The sequence below is a fragment of the Bos indicus x Bos taurus genome, chromosome 3 (assembly GCF_003369695.1).
Source record: "Bos indicus x Bos taurus breed Angus x Brahman F1 hybrid chromosome 3, Bos_hybrid_MaternalHap_v2.0, whole genome shotgun sequence".
NCBI lineage: Eukaryota > Metazoa > Chordata > Mammalia > Artiodactyla > Bovidae > Bos > Bos indicus x Bos taurus.
Window position 1 is genome coordinate 108,435,443 of NC_040078.1, and position 20,454 is coordinate 108,455,896.

General features: G+C 45.6%; 1 protein-coding gene across 2 annotated transcripts in view; it reads left to right on the top strand.

Moving 5' to 3' along the window:
* The window catches only part of GNL2 (G protein nucleolar 2), a 24,305-nt gene continuing 3,851 nt past the window's right edge, over positions 1–20,454 (top strand). The window contains exons 1-12 of one of the 2 annotated variants that reach the window (XM_027537790.1): positions 1–196; positions 1,886–1,970; positions 3,150–3,244; positions 4,818–4,957; positions 7,983–8,167; positions 11,212–11,278; positions 12,191–12,349; positions 12,885–12,998; positions 16,189–16,317; positions 17,064–17,168; positions 17,945–18,103; positions 18,321–18,434. In XM_027537790.1, coding sequence (XP_027393591.1) covers positions 133–196; positions 1,886–1,970; positions 3,150–3,244; positions 4,818–4,957; positions 7,983–8,167; positions 11,212–11,278; positions 12,191–12,349; positions 12,885–12,998; positions 16,189–16,317; positions 17,064–17,168; positions 17,945–18,103; positions 18,321–18,434 — 1,416 coding nt within the window. In that variant the 5' untranslated portion in view covers positions 1–132. The remainder of the gene's footprint in view (positions 197–1,885; positions 1,971–3,149; positions 3,245–4,817; positions 4,958–7,982; positions 8,168–11,211; positions 11,279–12,190; positions 12,350–12,884; positions 12,999–16,188; positions 16,318–17,063; positions 17,169–17,944; positions 18,104–18,320; positions 18,435–20,454) is intronic. The other variant, XM_027537791.1, reaches the window with a different exon arrangement.

Genomic DNA, 20,454 nt, shown 5'->3' on the forward strand with positions numbered 1-20,454 from the left:
GAAGTGACGTCGTCCCGCACACGCGGTCCAGCGTGGTTCGCGCGAGTTTCCACGGTCCGGTTCGGGAAGTTACGAGCTTTTGTACCCCACGCAGGCCGGGCCCAGCGGTCTGGTACCAGTCCTGTCGGCAAGATGGTGAAGCCCAAGTACAAAGGACGGAGCACTATCAACCCCTCTAATGCCAGCACAAATCCCGGTACGGGCGGCTGGGCTTGCGGAGGGTGGGGCTTTGAGGAAGCTTGGGGTTAGGGACTCCGAGTGGCCTTGCTTGGAGTGACTTCAAGCACTGTGGCCTTTGGGTATGAGAAGGGAGAAGGTGATTTCTTGTTCAGAGGCACTGAGGAGGGCTGAGTCTGGCGCGCCTGTTAAGGGTAGATGCCGGGCACCAGGTTTAAAGCCGGGAAAGGGAACTCTCAGGCCTGGCAGCCTTGGGGAGTCTCCAAGGTGAGACTGGGAAGCTCAGAGTTGGAAGGGGCACTTAAATTTGACCTTTTCTTGTTTTCCTGTGTGTCGGGTGTTGAAGCCCCTCCCCCAGTATAGGTCAGTCTTGAATGAGTACAGCTCAAGGAATTGCTAGAAGTAAGTTAGATAAAGTCAGATAAAAGTGATGTAGACCCGTCCAACTGGCCTTTTATACTTGGCCACACTTGCCTGCCACCTTACCTTTGGCGGTTTAAATGAGAAAAGGACTGTAGATTTAGCTTTTGGGGTCGTCCAAGTGCATAGAAAACGTTACAGATAAGTAAATATGGTTGTGTCAGGAAAGATGTTTTTGGAGATGTGTATGAATTTTGAGGTTCCACCACGGAGTGAACAAGATAGCCCTTGTGAGAGTCCTTGCCATTTGGGTTTAGTTAATCAAACATATTAAAATATGGCTTAAAGGTTTTGGTTTTAATTCATGTTTAATATTTTCCCTGGACTGCTGCTAAATTATTCAGTTTGTGTAGACTGGCATCTTACAGTATTAAGCCTGAAAAGGCCCTTAGAGATCATGATGTTATAGGTGAAGAGACTGAGCCAAAATAGGGGAAGTGGCTTCTCACAGTTGACACCTTAGTGAGCAGCAGAGCCGCCAGTCCTGTGGTTTCAGCCTGTTTTCTACCGCATGACTTAAGGAGTAGACAGGCGACTTGATGCTCAGTTGATAGTCACGTCTGACTCTGCAACCCTGTGGACTGTAGCCCACCAGGGAAGGCATCCCCAAATGTGAAGCTAGTATTACTATGCTAGTTTGTCTTTCTCTTTCTCTCTGAGGTGTAAGGCAAAAATTACTGTCTATTTTTCTGTTGAGTAAACTAAGATCAAGCATTAAGAAATTAAGAACCTGGTACATTGGGAACACTTAGGTATCAGAATCGTACAGAACCTTCACGGTGCTTTTCCTGGAGCAGGTACTCAGTATTTGTTCAACTGAGACCCAGACGTAGGCATCTTAGTGGTTAAGAGCAGAGATGGTGATCCAGTGCTTTTGTTCAAATTCTGTCTGTGCCATCTTTGTCTTTGTACAGGATGGCTGCCCACTGTGCCTCAGTTTCTTAACCTGCACAGTGGGGATAATGTGTCCCTCCTTATAGGATTATTGTATGGATTATAAGACGATGCCTCTAACATGGATAGCACAGTGCCATAATAGTGCTCAGAAACATTACCTGTTATCATTTTCAAAACAGTCCTATGGAGGATTCAAGATCAGGTCAGCTTTGTCATACCGTGTAGCTTCCAGGAATGATTCTGTTGGAGCAACACATGGAGAAAGTGGAGATTTTGCACTGAGTTGGCAGCTTGCCTACTTGCAATGAACTGGTTGGTGTGCTTAAAGCAATGGCTATAGTTAGACTTGTTGGTTATCAAACAGTGTGCAGACTACTCTTGTGTTTCCTAGATCGAGTGCAGGGAGCAGGAGGTCACAACATGAGGGACCGGGCCACAATTCGACGCCTGAATATGTACAGACAGAAGGAGCGCAGGTGAGCCTGGACACTATTGTCCCCTCCCTCTTCCCTTCCTGCCCTGGACTTGTAGCTGCACCTGTGAAGCCCTTGATAGTCCCACCCCCACTTTCCCCAAATAGGCATCCCCAAATGTGATACCAAGCCAGCATTGCTATCCTAATTTGTCTTTCTCTTTCTCTCTGAGATGTAAAGCAAGAATTACTGTCTATTTTGCTGTTGATTAAACTAAGATCAAACATTAAGAAATTAAGAAACTGGTACATTAGGAACAGTTATGTGTCAGAATCATACAGAATCTTCCTGATGCTTTGCCTGGAGCAGGCACTCAACATTTGTTCAGCTGAGCGTGTTTTCAAATACTGTTTTATATGATCAACTGTGAATTTTGAGTTAGAGACATGGGTAGTGAGTGGTGAAATAGTGATCATGTCATAGTCCTTACCCTACAATAGCCCTGTTCCTCACAGCTTTGGCCTCCACAAATCGTGTGTTACATCTCAGGGTAAATGTCCATCAGATAGAAACCTGCTTTTCTTGAACAAAGCATATAGGGCAGTGTCATGAAAGCAGCCAAAAAAGTTGTTTTTTAAGGCCAGACTTTAGATTACCACACTGTGGCACTTGAACACTCATCACAACTCTGACTTCTGCTGAGGCAGCCTCGACCACAGGGACTTGCTGACTCTGACATTTTGTGAGCTGGTCTTAATTTGTTTGGTGATTGGATTCTTCATCCGTTCTACAAGATGTGTCTAAAACACAAACGTCAATGAACTCAATCTGCTTTAGTCACCTACTCTGCAGTTTGTTTTAGAATTTTGAGTTCCAGCATAAATCACCCTCTACTCAAAATTCATTTAAACCAGCCTTTAAATGATTATCCTAAAAAGGCTCAAGTATGTGACTTTTTATTTAAAAGCAAACAGTAAACAGATTTTTAAACACGGGCATTAGTTGTTATTCATCGAGCAAAAACCATTACGTGCTCTGTTGCAAGAGGTTAAATGGCTTGGGGCAATCTGTTTTAAATGTCGAAGGACTTTTTGTTTACCAAAATCTGTATTTCATGATCACTTCAAACCAGGAAAGCGGGGCGGGGGGACGTCCTTTTGTTGGAAAGGGTATTCTGTAAACCGAAATTTGCCCTTGTCTGTCTTCTGTCCTCAACCCAAATCTTTTGTTTCCTTCATTTAGGAACAGCCGTGGTAAAGTGATTAAGCCTCTGCAGTATCAGTCAACGGTGGCTTCTGGCACAGTGGCAAGAGTGGAGCCAAACATTAAGTGGTTTGGTGAGTGTGACCCTCTGCTACTTTTGCCCTAGAAGATGTGCACTGTGTGGGAAAGGGTAGAATGTTCAGATGTCTAAAAGGTGTTGGGGTTTTGGGAAACTGTCAAGGACAGTGTGAGAAAGCAATGAGATAAGAAGCCCCTGCCATGGGAAAAATGCAGAGAAAAGTGGTACCGGTGGCTTTCATAAATGGCTTCCTCTTTTGAAAAGAGCTCATCATTGTTCACTGAGAGTGAACCTCTTAGACAGACGAGATCGTCCTTAATGACTAGCATTCACAGACCTCGGAGCGCTCCTGTGTTCCTCTTCTAATTTCTGATCGCCTGGAGACATGACTGTTTGAGAGGTGCCTTGAGGTGTGTTTGTGCCTTTAGCCTGGAGTTCCTCTGAAACCCTTTATCTCAGTGCAGTTGTATTTGGACTGAGTGACAATGAAAGGACCTCTCGTTAGTCCTTCCCGGGAGCGAGTGGCTGTCTCCAGAGGCAGTGGGGAGGCAGGATTTCTTCCTTTGGAAACCCCACGTTCATCTCCGTTGGGGCTCTCAGCCTTTCCCTCAGATCTGCCAGCTGTGTGGACATGTCAGGTGGCCAGGCCCCATTGTTTGCCTGCTGTTTGAACTATCCTTGACCATCTCATAACATCTCTGGGTGGGACGGGTATCCTCTAGAAAACTGCAGCACAGGGAAGTGTCCCAGAGAAGAGGCCTTTAGCACGGTGGCAAGGTCCTGTGACTCTAGATCCAGACCTCCTGGTGCAAGTCCTCGTTCTACCCTGTCTGGGGCCGTGAGCAAGTTCTTAAGGGTGCTTGTCAGTTTTCCATCTGCAAAATGAAGACAGAAATAGCTCCTGTTTTGTAGGTCTGCTGTGGTAATTGAGTGAGTTAACAGGTGATGTATAAGTGTCTAGAATAGTGCCCAGTAAGTCGTACAGTAGAAGCATTAACTGCTGTCACTGCCGCCACCCCTGCCGGCGTGGTCTTCCCCTGGAGTTTGGCATGTGTGCCGCAATGTGCCTTTTAGTCTCACATTTCCAAGTCTCTCACTTCCAAGGTGTGCTCCGGGAGGTGTTACATAGTTTTATTTTGTTTCCTTGCAGGGCTTGGTTGGTTATTGTAACAGTTCCTTCAAGCTTTCTTAATCAAAACAGGAGCGATGACTCTTAGGAGGTGCTGTGCTGGGATTCTCTGTGTATACTACCTGATCAGCTGTGATTGGCTCCAAATTTCTTTGCCACGTCTAGCCGGAAGTGGGGTATCTGTCAAATCTCAGTTCCATTCAGTGATGTTAATTTTTCAGTTTTGTCCAGTCTGGAAATTGGACTTGGAAAACCACTGAAACCCTTTGTGTGTCTGGGTTGGTGATTTAGTTCGTTGTGTATGAGTGCAAGAGAGGCAGTTTTTGTGTTTTTTGGTTTTTTCCTTTTAAGTTTGAAAATGGCTTTAGGGTAGATGTGTCAGGCGTTTGGGTAAGTGAGGGCAATTTAAAAATCTTGCCTTTCACTGTGTCATTGGGAAGATGGAGGCAAAAGCAATAAGGAGCAATTTATTAAACAGCAACATTCTTTTGTAAAACAGGAAATACACGTGTGATTAAGCAGTCATCATTACAAAAATTTCAAGAGGAAATGGACACAGTCTTGAAGGATCCATACAAAGTTGTCATGAAGCAAAGCAAGTTACCCATGTCTCTTCTCCATGATCGAATCCGGCCTCATGTAAGACAGAGGGTGTCCCTGGCAGATGACACAGATCCCTCTCTACCATATTTAGCTCTTGCTTTTTCTATAGAGAATAGTGCCTGATGCAGTACTGATGCGCTTTCTGAGACTTCTGCTTTCGCTGTTATTAAAGGTCTCACCTTCAGCATGAACCGAATTCTGTCAGAGAGGTTCGATAGCATGGTGGACCAGAGTACAGGCCTGACTTTTAACCTTTTTACTGTGGCCCTTTCTGTGGCCTTGGGTGTCTCTGTGAGCTTTCACTTCCCTAGGTGATTGGATGCAGATGAAAAATCCATTAAGGCTCTTGGCACAAAGCAAGTACTTAGGCCGCCACTTAATTAGAGCTAAATAGATCATGGCTCGGAGAAGGCAATGGCACCCCACTCCAGTACTCTTGCCGGGAAAATCCCATGGATGGAGGAGCCTGGTAAGCTGCAGTCCATGGGGTTGCGAAGAGTCGGACACGACTGAAGTGACTTAGTAGCAGCAGCAGCAGCAGATCATGGCTATCACCAATACCATTTTTAAAAGTTTTTGCAGGCAAACTAGTTTAAGTGGTAATTGCATCAAACTTTGGGGAAATGTAGAATTAGGACTGGGTTGGTAGGAAAGGAGACTTTGGTGTTGAGTACTTTCAGCTTCAGTGAGTTCCTTGAAGAGTCTCGTCCCCGGAAGGAAAGGGTACTTGTCAGATTGGTTGTTAAAATCGATGAAGTTCAAAGTGCAGTAAGGACTGAATCTGGCTCGAGTGGAGTGAGTTTCACAGGGAACCAGAGAAGTGGCCTAAAGCTTGCCTGCACGTTTTTACATGAACTGAATAGTAATTTCCCCAAATATCCATCAGTTACAGCACAGAGCTTCGGTTCCAGCATCAGGAGGGGAAGAAAACATTGACATACATACAAGAATTAAACAGTTCAAAGAGAAGTGTTTACTTGCAGAACAGAATAAAACCCAGGGCCTGGTTATTGCCTCGGGTTTTGTCAATTACGCTTTGTTCTGTGACGGACTAGAAGAATGGCACCTATTAGCGGAGTGACTGTTTTCTGTCAGGGAAACACATGGGTGTAATTCGTGAAACACAGACGAGTTGCCATTTCTCTTGTTCTCTCCGTCTGTTCTCCCTAAAGCCATCTTTTAACAAACTGTTGAGTCCTGCTCATGAGAAGAACAGAGAAGCTCTATTGTGGATTTACTGCTTTGTTGCACATGCCAGTTGTTCGGTGTTTTTAAAATGCAGTGTGTAAAGATCTGATGGTGTAGATCGGAGGGCCCGTGGCTGCAGCGGCCAGCTTGCATTTTGGTGCAGGTACTCAGAGTAACTGGCGAGTTTCCTGCTCTGGCCTTGACAAACCTTGCGTGTGTTTGTGTGTGCTCAGTCGCTCAGTCATGTCTGACTCTGAGACCCCGTGGACTACAGCCCTCCAGGCTCCTCTGTCCATGGGATTTCCCAGGCAAGAATACTGGAGTGGGTTACCATTTCCTTCTACAGGGGATCTTCCCAGCCCAGGGATCAAACTCAAGTCTGTTGCATCTCCTGCATTGGCAAGTGGCTTCTTTGCCCCTGCGCCACCACAGTGTCCACTGCTCAGTATAGAATCTGATTCTGAGATGTGCTGCACAGTGCGGTCAAGGTCCGTGGACAGGGGAGCCTGGCGGACTGGAGTCCATGGAATTGCACAGAGTTGAGCGTGACTGAGCTCACACCCGCACGCACATACGTAGTCAAATCAGATGTACTTTTAACTTTTGCACGTTCACCTGTATGTGCATAATAATTACTGTGTTTCTATAGCACTACTACAGTCAAAATACTGCAGCGTACTTTGTGTATTTTCTTGTACCCTGCATATCACTACATTGTACTTCCTGAGGTATAGGTTTACAGACACAGATCCAGGTATACTGTATTTTATAGGCTAAGAGATTTTCAAGGATAATTTTGGTCATAATTTTCCCAGTGACTTTAGAACCTAGTTTTCATGTGAAATGTGACTGTTTTGTGTGGGGATGTTCCCTTGTTGGAGTGTAGTGAGTAAAAGTAAACTAAGAGATGGGTTAGAGACTCTGAGAAAATGATAATATCTGAAGGATCTTTAGGAGTTGGAGGGGATTCTGTTTAGAAGCCATGGGGTTGTTCTGTCTTCTGAATTTCGTAGCTGGTGCTTACAGAGGAGCCTATACTGAGGACAGAAGGTGATTTTGTTTTTTTAAACTTAGAATATTCTCTGCTGGCTATTAACAACATACTGTTATGTGATAGATCCTAACTCGGACTGTGACTTTCATCCTGCTTCAAAAATTCCTCTGCTCGTAGCTCCTTTATAGGCACATCAAATTCTAGTTAGGATCAGGTTCCTCTTATCGCATCTAAACTATTATTTTGGAGTTTTGCTAGATTTTTTCATCTGAAGACTTTCCATGTGCATTTAATAAAAACGTTACCTAAATTAGGGAAAATGTTATCTGAAACTAAAACGCATCTTACAAAACAAGCAGTTCCTTTTAGCCATGAAAGAAATTAACTTCCAGGAAAAAGTTGGCATTTACAGTTGGTTTAAAAAAAAAACACAAATTTGAGTATGATTGTCCTTGACAAAATCTGTGAATTTGGCGAATTTTATGCACTTGTTTGAAAACTTTAAGAGGAAAAGGGGGTTAGAAAAGAGAAGCTAATTTTCAGTATTGTAGCCTTAATTACATTTGACTAAAAGTTTATGATAAATGAAATAAAGCTGAGTTTTGGCAAGTCTTACACACAGCTATTCATATTTGCTTTGATTATTTGTATTTTGTATTTCTCCAAGGAAGCTTACAGAACTTGAAGAAGAGGGGAACAAGTGTGTTTGCTATTTAAGCATTTCTGATGAGAAGTCAGGCTGTATTCATGTTACATATTTTGGTATGGGTTGAGCTTTGTGAAAATGAGAGCAGAAAGCCTTTCCTGGGTAGGTTTTGAACTTTTTGCTTTTTCTCTGTGCTTTGTTTAGCATTACCTATAATTCTCCTTTCTCTTTAGAATGCAAAGGTGCACATCCTTGATACTGAAAGCTTCGAAACAACATTTGGCCCCAAAGCGCAGAGGAAGCGGCCAAATTTATTTGCAAGTGATATGCAGTCACTTATAGAAAATGCAGAAACATCCACTGAGAGCTATGACCAGGGCAAGGATCGTGACTTGGTAGCTGAAGACACTGGTGTGAGGTACTGTTTTGAAGTTGGTGCACATGTCAGCATTTGCTCTTTTGTAAAACAGACATCTTCTATACAGTTATTTACCTGCAAGAAGCTCAGTGACTTATCTCATAGATGGAGTTAGCCTCTTCCCTTATACTAGAAAAATTAGTGAACTTGGTTGGGGCCAGATGGAAGATAATTTAAGGTAGATGATTTACTATTGGCCTCTTAATCCCCCCAAATAAAAATAAGTGACACTTTCTTCGTAATAATAGCAGTATATTCTGTCACAGCCAATTTTTAAAAATATAGTTAAATTGGAAATGCAGTAGAAAGAAAAGAAGAACTCCTAATTCCACCACCTCTGTTGTTATTAATATTTTGGTGACTATCAGGATTTCCTTAATCAGAGTCTCTGGGTCACTGAGCGGGGTTCATGGATGGCCTTTGAGGTTTCTGTGACCCTCTGAAGATAATATGGAGAACTTTTATGCATACATAAAAGTAGTGAGGTTTTGTTGTTTTTAGGGAAGAGGAGGGAGAGGAAAAGGATCCATAACTTTCATCATACTTTCATTGGGGTTCATACCCAAAAGGAGATCAAGAATCATTCAAGGATATGTGTGTGTGTGTGTGTGTGTGTGTGTATGTGTATGTATGCGTGCATGCTAAGTTGTGTCTCTGTCCACGGGGATTCTCCAGGCAAGAATACTGGAGTGGGTTGCCATGCCCTTCTCCAGGGGTTCTTCCCAACTCAGGAATTGAACCCACGTCTCTTATGTCTCCAGCACTGGCAGTCAGGTTCTTTACCAGCAGTGCCACCTGGGAAGCATATAAATATATATATATTTATATATATATATACACACACATATATACATATATATACACATACACACACACACATTAGACGTTTCTAATGTGGAGTTTTTACTTATAAATGCAATACTTTAAGACTGTATTTTAACTTGCTTTTAATGTATTTTTCTCAATTAAGAATATATTTCCATGTCAGTACTTAGTCAACAGCAGTATAATGTTTCACGTCAGAGCAGGTTTTTGTTGTGGCCAGTTCCACATTTGGAGATTTATACTATTCAAAGTTTTCCCCTGTGGTAGATGATTGTAGGGTAAAATGTCAGTGTGACTAATTCTCTCTCATCCTGAATTGCCCCCCAAGGATAAATTCTTAGGGGAAAGGACAGTGTCCAAGAGTAGGCAGGGTTTTGATCAGTGGCTGCCCCATTGCCCTCCGGAAAGGGTCTTCCAGTCTGGTGCTCCCGGTGCCCCCTCCCACGTCCCTCAGGCACACTGGTGGAAACGTGCTGTCCCTGCATCAGCGCCACCGCCTCGGTGCTGTCCTCCGCCCATCGCTAACCCTGGACTCCTGGAGGTAAAGTCGAGCCACTTGAGACCAAGCAGGAAGACGCAACGAGTTCATTTTTTCCTAGAGCTTTTTGAACTTCGTATGTTTCTGCTGATTTGAATTTTTTCCACCTCAAAAAGGTACAGTCAGCAATAATGTTAGTTCTCAATCATATCCGACTCTTTGCAACCCCATGGACTGTAGCCCACCAGGCTCCTCTGTCCATGGAATTCTCTAGGCAAAAATACTGGAGTGGATGGCCATTCCCTTCTCCAGGGGGGTCTTCCCCACTCAGGAATTGAACCTGGGTCTCCAGCATTGCAGGCAGATTCTTTACTATCTGAGCCACCAGGGAAGCCCTCAGTCAGCAGTAGGGGAAACATAAAACTATTTTTTTGTGTCAGAGACACTGGGTAAATATCTTTGAGGCTAGTAAACAGATTCTCAACCTTACCAGCAAAGTTTCACTCTCTTTTGGAGCTGTGGCATGTGAATTACATTTCACGTACTGCTGATTTCCTTTTCATAATTCTCTGTGACAGACTGCCTAAATTGTAGCTGCCTCTTTAAATTTATATATATATATATATTTATCATTTATGTTTGCTGCACGGGGTCTTTGTTGCTGCACTTGGCCTTTCTCTGGTGTGGCGAGCGGAGGTGTCTCTGGCTGCGGTGTGCAGGCTTCTCACTGGGGGCTTCTCTCACTGTGGAGAATGGACTAGGGCACGCAGGCTTCAGTAGCTACAGCTCGTGGGCTCAGTAACTGTCACCTGGGCTTAGTTGCCCACAGCATATGGGATCTTAGTTCCCCGATCAGGGGTTAAACTCACACCCCGTGCTTTGCAGGGCCGATTTGTAACCACTGGACCCCGGGAAGCCCCACCACAGAGCTTTGAGTAGAGCCCCTGTGCTGTACGGAGGAGGTCCTCGTGCAGCTATCTGTCTTATACATAGTAGTGCACACACGTCTCTCCCAATCCCCCAGTTCATCCCACCCCCCTTTCCCCACTTGGTAACCATAAGTTTGTTTTCTGCATCTGTGACTCTGTTTCTGCTTTGCAAATAAATTCATGTGTACCATTTTTCTAGATTCTACACACAAGCAATACTACACAATATTTATCTCTTTCTATCTTACTTCATTCAGTCTGTATGACAGTCTCTGGGTACATCCACATCTCTGCATATGGCACTATTGTGTTCCTTTTTATGGCTGAGTAGTAGTCCATTGTATATATGTACTACATCTTCTTTATCTGTTTCTCTGTCAGTGGACATGGAGGTTGCTTCCACATCCTGGCTATTGTGGATAGTGCTGCATTGAATACTGAGGTTCATCCCTCCTTTTGAATTACGATTTTCTCTAGACATATATTTTCTCTGTTTTTAGTTTTTTACGGAACCCACATACTGTTCTCCATAGTGGCTGTATCAATTTACATTTCCATGAACAGTGTCGGAGAGGTCCTTTTTCTCAAACCCTCTCCAGCATTTATTTTTTGTAAACTTGATGATGGCCATTCTGACTGGTGTGAGATATACCTCATTGTAGTTAGGATTTGCATTTCTCTAGTCATTACCAATGTTGATAACAACTAGTCTTGATACCCTATTGCCTGAGCACATGATTGATTTTTCCTTAAAATATCCTTTTAATCGTTATAGTGCATCAGTTGCTCACTTTGGTTGCTTTCTTATTTAGAAATGAAGCCCAAGAAGAGATATTTAAAAAGGGACAGTCTAAAAGAATATGGGGTGAGCTCTACAAGGTAAGACTTTAAATTTTCTCTCATTGAGTGGTTCCTTTGGCCTTCATGATCTTATGTGAGAAAACAGACTTGGCCCTACTGATGCTCTGTCCATCCATCCATCCTCTCACCATGGAGAAACCAGGATGGATATGGCTTTGCACATACTACTGTTGTTCTAGATAACTGCGTTTTTCTTTATTACTAACATAATAGTAACAGCCCAAATTACATGGATTCATATATTCTCTGTTCATATTGATATTTCTTTGGATTGCCTGCTAAAATGATATTCCTACTGAGATTTATTATACATGTTAGAGCTGCATGAAAATTTTTAAATTCCTTAGTCCAGCCCTCTTGTTTTGCAGACGAGAACGCAGGTCTGGAAAGCTTGAGTACCTTCCCCAGCTCACCCGGGTAGTTAGTGCAGGGGGCTTTGTGTCTCCTGAGTCCTGGTCCAGTGCTGTTCAACTAGCTGAGCTGAATTTGAATAATGTTCTCAGTAAAAAAATCTTTCAAGTAGAGTCACGTAATTAAACGGTAACATAATGAAACTAGTACCATGAAGGCAAAGGCAATTTTTTAGTTTTTTGGTAAAATACGTAACACTTATAACATGGAAACTTAGAGGTTTAAGAAGTAAATGATTCTACTCACTGTTGCATAGCAGTCGTGAAATAGACTGGTTTCATCCAAGCCAGTTCTGCTTGAAATTTTGACAAGTTTCAGATACCCACAGGATGAAAAACACTTTTTAGAATACTGACTACTGGGTTTTGCGATTGGCTACAACCTGCCCTCCTCGTAAGACTGTTGAGAGGTTATCCGTGTTGTTGCTTAATTTTTCCCAGGCTCCCTTAAATGCCTTCTGGCTTTCATTGTGCCTTTGTACTACTGTAGCAAATCACTTTTGCTTCTTTGAATTTGCAGGTGATAGATTCATCAGATGTTGTGGTTCAAGTTCTTGATGCTAGAGATCCAATGGGTACACGTTCCCCTCACATTGAGACTTACCTGAAAAAAGAGAAACCCTGGAAACATCTCATTTTTGTTCTTAACAAATGTGACCTTGTTCCAACCTGGGCAACGGTAAGTACAGCTGCTAATGCGGAACAGATAACCAAGGCCACGTGGCTCGTTATCCATGAATAAGTAGGCAGCGTGATCAGTAGGATTTGGGGCAGCAGATAAAGTGTTGCACTGTTGAGGTGGTAGTCACTGAGGTGTCTTCACTGAGAGCAAAGCTCAAATGGGCTTCATTGATGATGGGCAGTTACCTTTGATCCCTGATGGTTGGCAGTGGCACAGCTGCAGTGCCCACAGGAGGACTGGTGTGGGCCCTTTAGAAGGTGCGGCAGCTGCAGCCCCTGGCCCGTTTCACATTATGTTAGGTTAATTGCATTTAGTAACAGTGAAGGCATTTTGGGAATACTGTTTTGTGTTTATAAGGCAAAAAACAGCATCAACTGTCATACTTGAAAAAATATTTCAAAGAAGTACAGCTAGCATTTTCCTTGGACAGCTGTGTATGTGAAGCACCGTCCTGCCATTCGCTCTCTGGTTCTTCCTGTGCTGTAAATAAACAACTTCCAATTTACCAGCTTCTTTTCTTGTCTCCCTTTAGAAACGATGGGTTGCCGTCCTCTCCCAGGATTACCCGACGCTTGCTTTCCACGCGAGTCTTACTAACCCCTTTGGCAAAGGAGCGTTTATTCAGCTTCTGCGGCAGTTTGGAAAGGTATCGAAACCTGGCCTGCCCCTCCTGGAGTTGGAAGGCTGTGGGTTAGTGTGAGAATTTCTCTTCCCAGAGTGCATCTCACCTCCCACATCTTCTCGGTAGTGAGAATGGTGTGTTCTGGAGATGTAAACACTCACAGAGCCTCAGGGGATCCTCAGATGCTCTCTAGCTCAGCCTGTACCCCCTTCCCCGACGAACATCGCTTTGCTTTCTGCCATGTCCCTGGAGTCGAATGGTCCACCCTCTGCTCGGGTTGATGACCTGCCCCCTCCTAACACTCTCTCCACTCTGGGCTCCTGGGCCATGCATTCTCTCCCCTCTGCCTAGAAGGGACCCTGCTGGACTCCAGCCTCTGATCCCTGGTCAGATACTAGTTCCTCAGGGAGGCCCTGAAAGCAGACCTTCTCGAAATTTCCTGTTCTGCACCTGTGACTCTGTATTCATGAGTTCAGTTCATCTTATCTGGCTTCTAACAAGGATACATGACCTCTGTCCTACCCTTCCCTGCTTCCCAGAAGAAATTCATGGCTGTTACTTCTGGCATTTTCTTCCATGTTTTTGTACACGCTTATGAGTTTGTTTCTTCATTCCCCACCCTGCTCAGTTTTACGAGTTTGTTAAGCTCCTGCTATGGAAAGTGAGAGTAAGGTTTCTTACCCCGTCCTCTCTCCCCACTTCCTGTGTCCTTGTACGGCATTTGGTTAAACTACTATTTGCTCAGTGTTTACAGTATTATGACCGAAGTGTCAGTCCCTGCTGATCCACAATGCTATGATTATAATTCCTTTCTAATAGGACCTTCAGTTTTATCTGGTGTTAAGTAGCTCCGCTTTCTCACTGACGTGTCACCAAATCCTTGATAGCGTGGGAACTTTCAGAGTGTCCAGCACCTCCCGTCCAGGTGGGGCCACATCCCAAACTGCTGCCGGGTCTTCCTGGGGTCTTTCACCATCATCAGAATTCATATGGCTGTTTCCTGTGTTGACTCCCTTGTTCATTGAATCTCTTTTCTTTCTTGGTTTACTCCTTCCTTTTGATGGAATGTGTTTTCCAAAAGCTTTCTGAGGAAGAGTACTTCGGGGAACATTTTTTTGAGACCTTGCCTTCTGCAAATTTCTTCATTCTACCCTCACACCATTTGTTCTTAGAATGTTGAAGGTACCACATTGAATCTTCTTTGTTTTTTTTTTTTTGGCCTTGCCACGTGGCTTGTGGGGTTTTAGTTCCCCGACCAGGGAGCGAACCCATGCCCCCTGCAGTGGACGTGCAGAGTTATAACCACTGCACTGCCAGGGAAGTCCCAATTGTTGAATTTTCTTTGCTTCAGTACATTTATGACATTTTGTCCAATTTTCTGGGCAGTTACCTTGATTCGGTCATTTAGCTGTTCTATCATGAAATGTTTTGCCTCTCACTTTTAATGTTTAACTTCCGAAAGCTCTTATTTAACTCCGAGTTGCCCTCCCCACTTTAACAGCCTGTTTTTGTTTCACGGGTTCACTGGCTTCTCTGTCTGAGGACGATGAGTATAGTGGTGTTGGGGAATTGTCCTCCACATTTTCCTACATTGATGCTGTCTCTTCCAGGTTGCTGTTTTCCTGTCTTTTCTACTAGAGTCACACGTGCAGTGTCTGCTTATTCTTGGTTCTCCATTCATGTTTAAGAGTGAGCCACCAAAAAAAAAAGGCTATAGAAGCTTTATGCAGGGGGTAGGCTTGTTGAGAGGCTTTACCGTAGGGTGACTGGGAAGAAACCGGAATTTCGTTGGAGGACACTCTAGATGTTGCTCTCTGTAGGTCTATTCTTATTATTTTAGCTGCCCCATGCAGCATGCAGAATCTTAGATCCCTGACCAGGGATCAGACCTGTGCCCCTTGCAGTGGAAGTGCTGAGCCCTAACCACTGACTCATCAGGGAAGTCCCCGTCTGTAGATCTTACTCCTGGACCTGTGAGTTTCCCTAGAAGGGAGTCTTCCTGTCTCCAGCTCGGGGGTGTGTGGACTTGGTTGCCAGGATTCTAGGAGTGCAGTGGGAGTAGGGGCCTGGAGTTGCCCTATTCAGTATTTAGACGTTGAACACTTGCTTTCAGCAACTGTCATGTCTAAATCTAGGGTCCTTGTCAGGCCTGGAAATTAGGAATATTTTCAGACATACAGGGTTCCAAAACAGTTATTGTCTCCTAAGCCTCCGGGGCAGAGAAGTTGGGACGCCTGTGCTGGGCAGGGGAAGGAGAGGTGTGACTATCTGTACAGACAGTCCACTGGTCAGTCCTCTGGATTTGAGTCCCAGCCTTAGAGAGGACTGTACTGCCCGTTCCCAAGGCCTGTATTCCTGCATTTTGCAGTGTATTTGATGCATTTTTAGTTTTTCTACCTTTGCAGCCACGTAGCTTTCGTATTTTGTAGTGGGTCAAGTTAGATACTGCTTTTTAACTGGTAATATTCTGTTAACATCACACATTAGTTTGTTTTGTCTCATCTCTAGCTCATGCTTCCGTTTTATGTGTTTGGCTCTCTGGGGACCAGGCGTAGGGGTGGAGGGGATGTGAATTCACACTGCTGTTGGCTCTGTGGGTGTGAGGGTGTGTGTGTGAATTCTCACTGCTGTGGTTCCAGGGGGTTTGTGGAGGGAGTGAGGCAATCATGGATGTTCAGTCCTCTGTCTCTAGTCAGAAGCCCCCATTGATTTGTAGACTCTACTTGAGCTCTGCCTCCTTGAGGCTCTCACCCAGCTATCTAGCTTTTGAGACTGCCTTTCTTTTCTTTTGCCGTTTGTCTTTGGCAGTGAAAATGCAAAATGTGGTGTGCAGAGAAGAGGAGGGGTGGGTCGTGGGATTGGTACATCCGCTGAGGTTCTCCTCCCTTAAGACATGTATCAGTGGACAGCATTCTTCTACACTGATGGCTGACGAGCTGTTTCTTTCTTTGTTTCTCAGCCTACATACTTTCAACCTTAGAACATTCAAGAATGGTCTCACGTGAGTGACTGAGGCGCTGACTCACCTCTGATTTATTAATGAGGATGTGTATGCAGCCCACTCAGAATAGGCTGGTGGTGCATGTCTGGGCTTTAAATCAAGTCGCATCGGTAGTTTTGTACTGTATTCTTCATGGCAGCAAAGTAACACAACCTGTTTGTCTCAAGACACTCACACCAGGTGTGTGTGGTGTGTATTCTTTTCTTTGAACAGTTGCACACTGACAAGAAGCAGATCAGCGTGGGGTTCATTGGCTATCCAAACGTTGGCAAGAGCTCTGTGATAAACACACTGCGCTCCAAGAAGGTCTGCAACGTGGCCCCCATCGCAGGTGAAACAAAGGTACATCTGGCTCGAGGGGCCTTATTTACTCTGACTTATTTCCCACGGAGGGTGCTAATTCAGGACACGGAGATGTCTGTCTGCCTCTCTCGGATGAAGATTTCCCCTGGGAGTTTGGTCTCCTTGTCGCAGGTGGCGATGTCCTGGAGCTGTTTCTGCCCTTTTGAGAAGACTGAGGGTGCTCTGTGTGCCACTGCCTGCTTTGGGCATGGTTTGCTGTGTGCCACTTGAGTCCTGTTTTCTTGTCACTCCAACCTTTTGCTTTGATAAAGAAAACTAGAGAAAATTTGGTGTCTGGCTTAAGAAAGAAAATTCAAGTTTAAGATAGACTGTGTTGGGTAGGGGGCCTACCCTGGAACACGGAGTGTGGGGTGCAGCATGGTTCTGCTGAAAGGAACTGGGGCCAAGCAGCATGAAGCTTCCAGAAGCACTTTTAAGAGACGTCAGAGAAAGCTTTACTGGACGTCATTGCACAATCCTAGATGGAGAGCCTGCCTCTGCATTATTGTTAGACACTTAGCTGATGGAAACTATAGTTTATGCCTTGTGGAAGTGCCTCGTGCATGGCATACAGAGGAGGGGCTTTGGAGCTTCATTACCTAGTAGGCTGCTCCGCTATGACCGCCTCCATACCCGACCCCCAGCCCCAGCCCCAGCCCCCTCTCTCACTAGGTGAGCATCAGGGCTTCGTGAAACCCCTCCGGGACTGACCCGGAGCAGTCAGAAATGGAAGTCTCTGCTTTTAGGTCTGGCAGTACATTACCTTGATGCGTCGGATCTTCCTCATCGACTGTCCGGGTGTGGTTTACCCCTCCGAGGACTCAGAGACGGACATTGTGCTGAAGGGAGTCGTGAGTATTTTGGTCCCGGGAGGCTCTTTGTTTGCCTTCGAGGGGAGCGTGCTGTGGGGAGCTCTGGAGACCCCTGCTTTTTACTCATTCAGCAGGCAGCTTGGGGTCAGCCTGTCTGGCCAGACTGGAGGAACATGACACTGAACAGGGCGGCCTCTCTGTTCCACTTCAGCCTGTTTGAGGAGGCTGAAGGGCATATCTGGTCAACGTCATCCCACAAGAGCGTTTGTCGTTTACACACGGGATCCAGAGGGAAGCAGGGCCTGTTTATGTTTAGCAATAATTCATCTTCGTGGGTTTATGGATTGAGTCATTTTGGAACTCGGTCATTTCCTCACTTGTTCCTGAAGACAACCGAGAGCTTTAAATGATTCCACTTAACCTTTGCCAGTGTTTCTGGCTATACACATCCTGGACGGTTCCTCCCTCCTTCCTTAAACTATTTATCCCCTTCTCTTTGTGTCCTGGAATCGGCAGACTTTTAACCATTTCTGCAAGTCAGTAGCACAAAGCATTCTGAGTTTAAGGTGCTTGCGGGAGCCATGCCATCCGTTTGTGGTGAGCCGAATTAGAGCCAGATTAGAGCGGGGTTCTGGGTTCCCGGCTGCGGTTGGCTCTCCATGGTGCTCCTTCCAGCCGACCATGTCTCATCACCTCCGGGCTCGCTTGCTTTGAGGCATTGAAATCTATTTTCAGACACGATTACAAAGAACACTCGGAGCTTCACTCTCTCCATAGTCAAGTTTGTAAGCAGGAGCTTTCTTATCAACATTTAGGTTCAAGTTGAAAAAATTAAGACTCCTGAAGACCACATTGGTGCTGTACTTGAACGAGCAAAACCAGAGTATATCAGCAAGACGTACAAGATTAATTCTTGGGAGAACGCTGAGGACTTTCTGGAGAAGCTAGCTTTCCGGACAGGGAAGTTATTAAAGGTGAGCCAAGGTTTGTGAGAATTCAGACTGGGACCTGCTTCAGGCCTGTGTGCACAATGTGTGGTGTGGACCTTTTTTTTTTTTTTGGTACATGTGTGTGAGCAGTGTGAAGTATGAACCTTGGCAAGGTGGTGACGGACAGCTGGGACAGCGATGTGCCACCAAAGCGGGAGGCGGCTTGGTTGTTTGAATCGGGCATCTTTCTGCAATGTTTCAGGGTGGAGAGCCCAACCTGCGGACTGTGGGGAAGATGGTCCTCAATGACTGGCAGAGGGGCCGGATTCCTTTCTTTGTCAAGCCGCCCAATGCAGAACCCCCAGCAGCCCCCGAGGTAAGACAAGGGTGGACCCACCTCTCTGGAAGTGGGGTTACTGACCCGCATGTCTTTGGACTGCAGCCATCTTCCTTTGGGGTATAACTTTGAACTGTGGTGTCTCCCCAGGTGCCACTGGCTGTGACCTTGTGGGGGGTTACCTGGAAGTAGAGGTGTGATAGGAGACTGCGTGTAAATGCCAGTCTTCAGGGCTTTGAAAGAGGAGAGCTCATTACATGCGAGTGCTCGCTTACAGCTTCAGTGTCTCGTCTTCTGCTGGAAGAACAGAGACATTTCCAAGGTTTGTTTTGTTTCACAAGCCCAGCCAGGTGCTGGGCACTGGGAGCACGGGATTAGATAGCATGGTCCTTGCCCTCAGGAAGCTCGTGATCAGGCAGGAAAGGAGAGTGGTACAGTGGATGCTCAGGGAAAGTCTTAGGTCTGGGGGCTCTGAGCTACCCTGAGAAGCTTCCCAACCGTTCTGTGTCTCTCTCCTGGCAGTGGGCTGCACAAGACTCCAACTTGGGCACTTTGCTTTTCTATTTCTAGGGTCTTCTTCAGAGCTCAGCCAAGTCTCTTGAAGAGACGGCTTTAAGTTTTGCTTCATGCCAGTCTTTGGGGTCCATATTTCTCTGATATCCTCTCACCTGGCTCCAGTCCCAGAGTTTCCATTGTCAGCTAGAAATTTCCAGTTGAATATTTTCTCCAGCATTTCAAAATCAACATACCTGAAACTGATGTTACTCAACCTTTTCTCCTCTCCCCCTAAAACCACCAGACAACCAGTACTGCAGGACAAGGCCCTGCCCTCCTGTACACGCACGCACACACATGTCCATGTCCATGTGCCAGTGGAGGAGTACCTGGTGTTTTCTGATCCCAGATAGGCTTCATCTTTCTGTACCTGTTATGCAAGCTCCGGACACCAGCTGGGTAACTGCCAGAGTTAGTGCAGACCCCACAGGTTAAGGACTGAAATCCCACAAGACTGCCCCCACTTCACGTGCCAGGATAGATGGCATTCTAAGGCTACCCACACATCTGCCCAGCTCACTATGAATTCAGGGCTTCCCATGTGTGATCATATGCCGAAAGGACTTACAGAACTCAGGAAAGTGATTTGCTTGTGATTACTGGTTTGTTGTAAAAGATATAAGACAGGAATAGCCAAATGTCAGGTGCATAGGGCACCTATGGGGTGGAGGGTGGCATGGAGTGTCCACACCCTCTCCAGGCAGGCCACACTCTCAGCACGTCAGGGTGCTCACCAGCCTGGAGGCTTCCTTACACAGGTGCGGTTGACAGGCTCATTAGCCGTCAGTGATTGAACTCAATTTCCAGCCTTGTCAGCAGTTGCTTGGGCTCTTGGTGGCCAGCTCCTAGTCTGAAGCTGGGTCCTAGCACAGTCGTCTCACTAGCATTAACTGATTTGGGGCAGAGGGACTTACTAAGAATAACAAGAGACACCAAAGGTTTTAGGAGCTCTTGTGCCAGGAACTGGGGGTCAAAGGCCAAATGCATATTTTTATTACACTATTGGAAGACACGTAGTACACAGATAAATACGTGATGTCAGGATGTACCGATTGCCGTGAGGGAAACTAAAGCAGGTTGAGGGTTTGTGGGAGACAGGAGTGCTTTGTAAGTGAGGTGGTTAGGGATGGCCTCTGGGGAAGGGGCCTTTTAGGGGAGACCTTGGTAACCTGAAGCAGGAGCTCCATGGATGTCACAGGAGAGGTTCCAGGTGTCGGGAGCGGTACCCCCTAACACCTGAGGCAAGGGGAGCCCCATGTGCCCTGGTTCTGGAGGGCGGCCACGGGGTGGGCAGCACTATGGCTGGTGGGGCCGAGGCCTCTGGCCCAAGGAGACCATCTTTGCCCCCGTGTGACCCTGTGTGGAAACGGTGGGGTTTTCTGTAACTCTTCCTCCATGTCTAGCTGTTAAGTTGAGACAGTCAGTTTTCCCCACTCTGTGACTTGCCCTTCTCTCCTTTTGGTGGTGGCAGAAACTCCCTTGAGAATCCCAAAACTAAAAATCT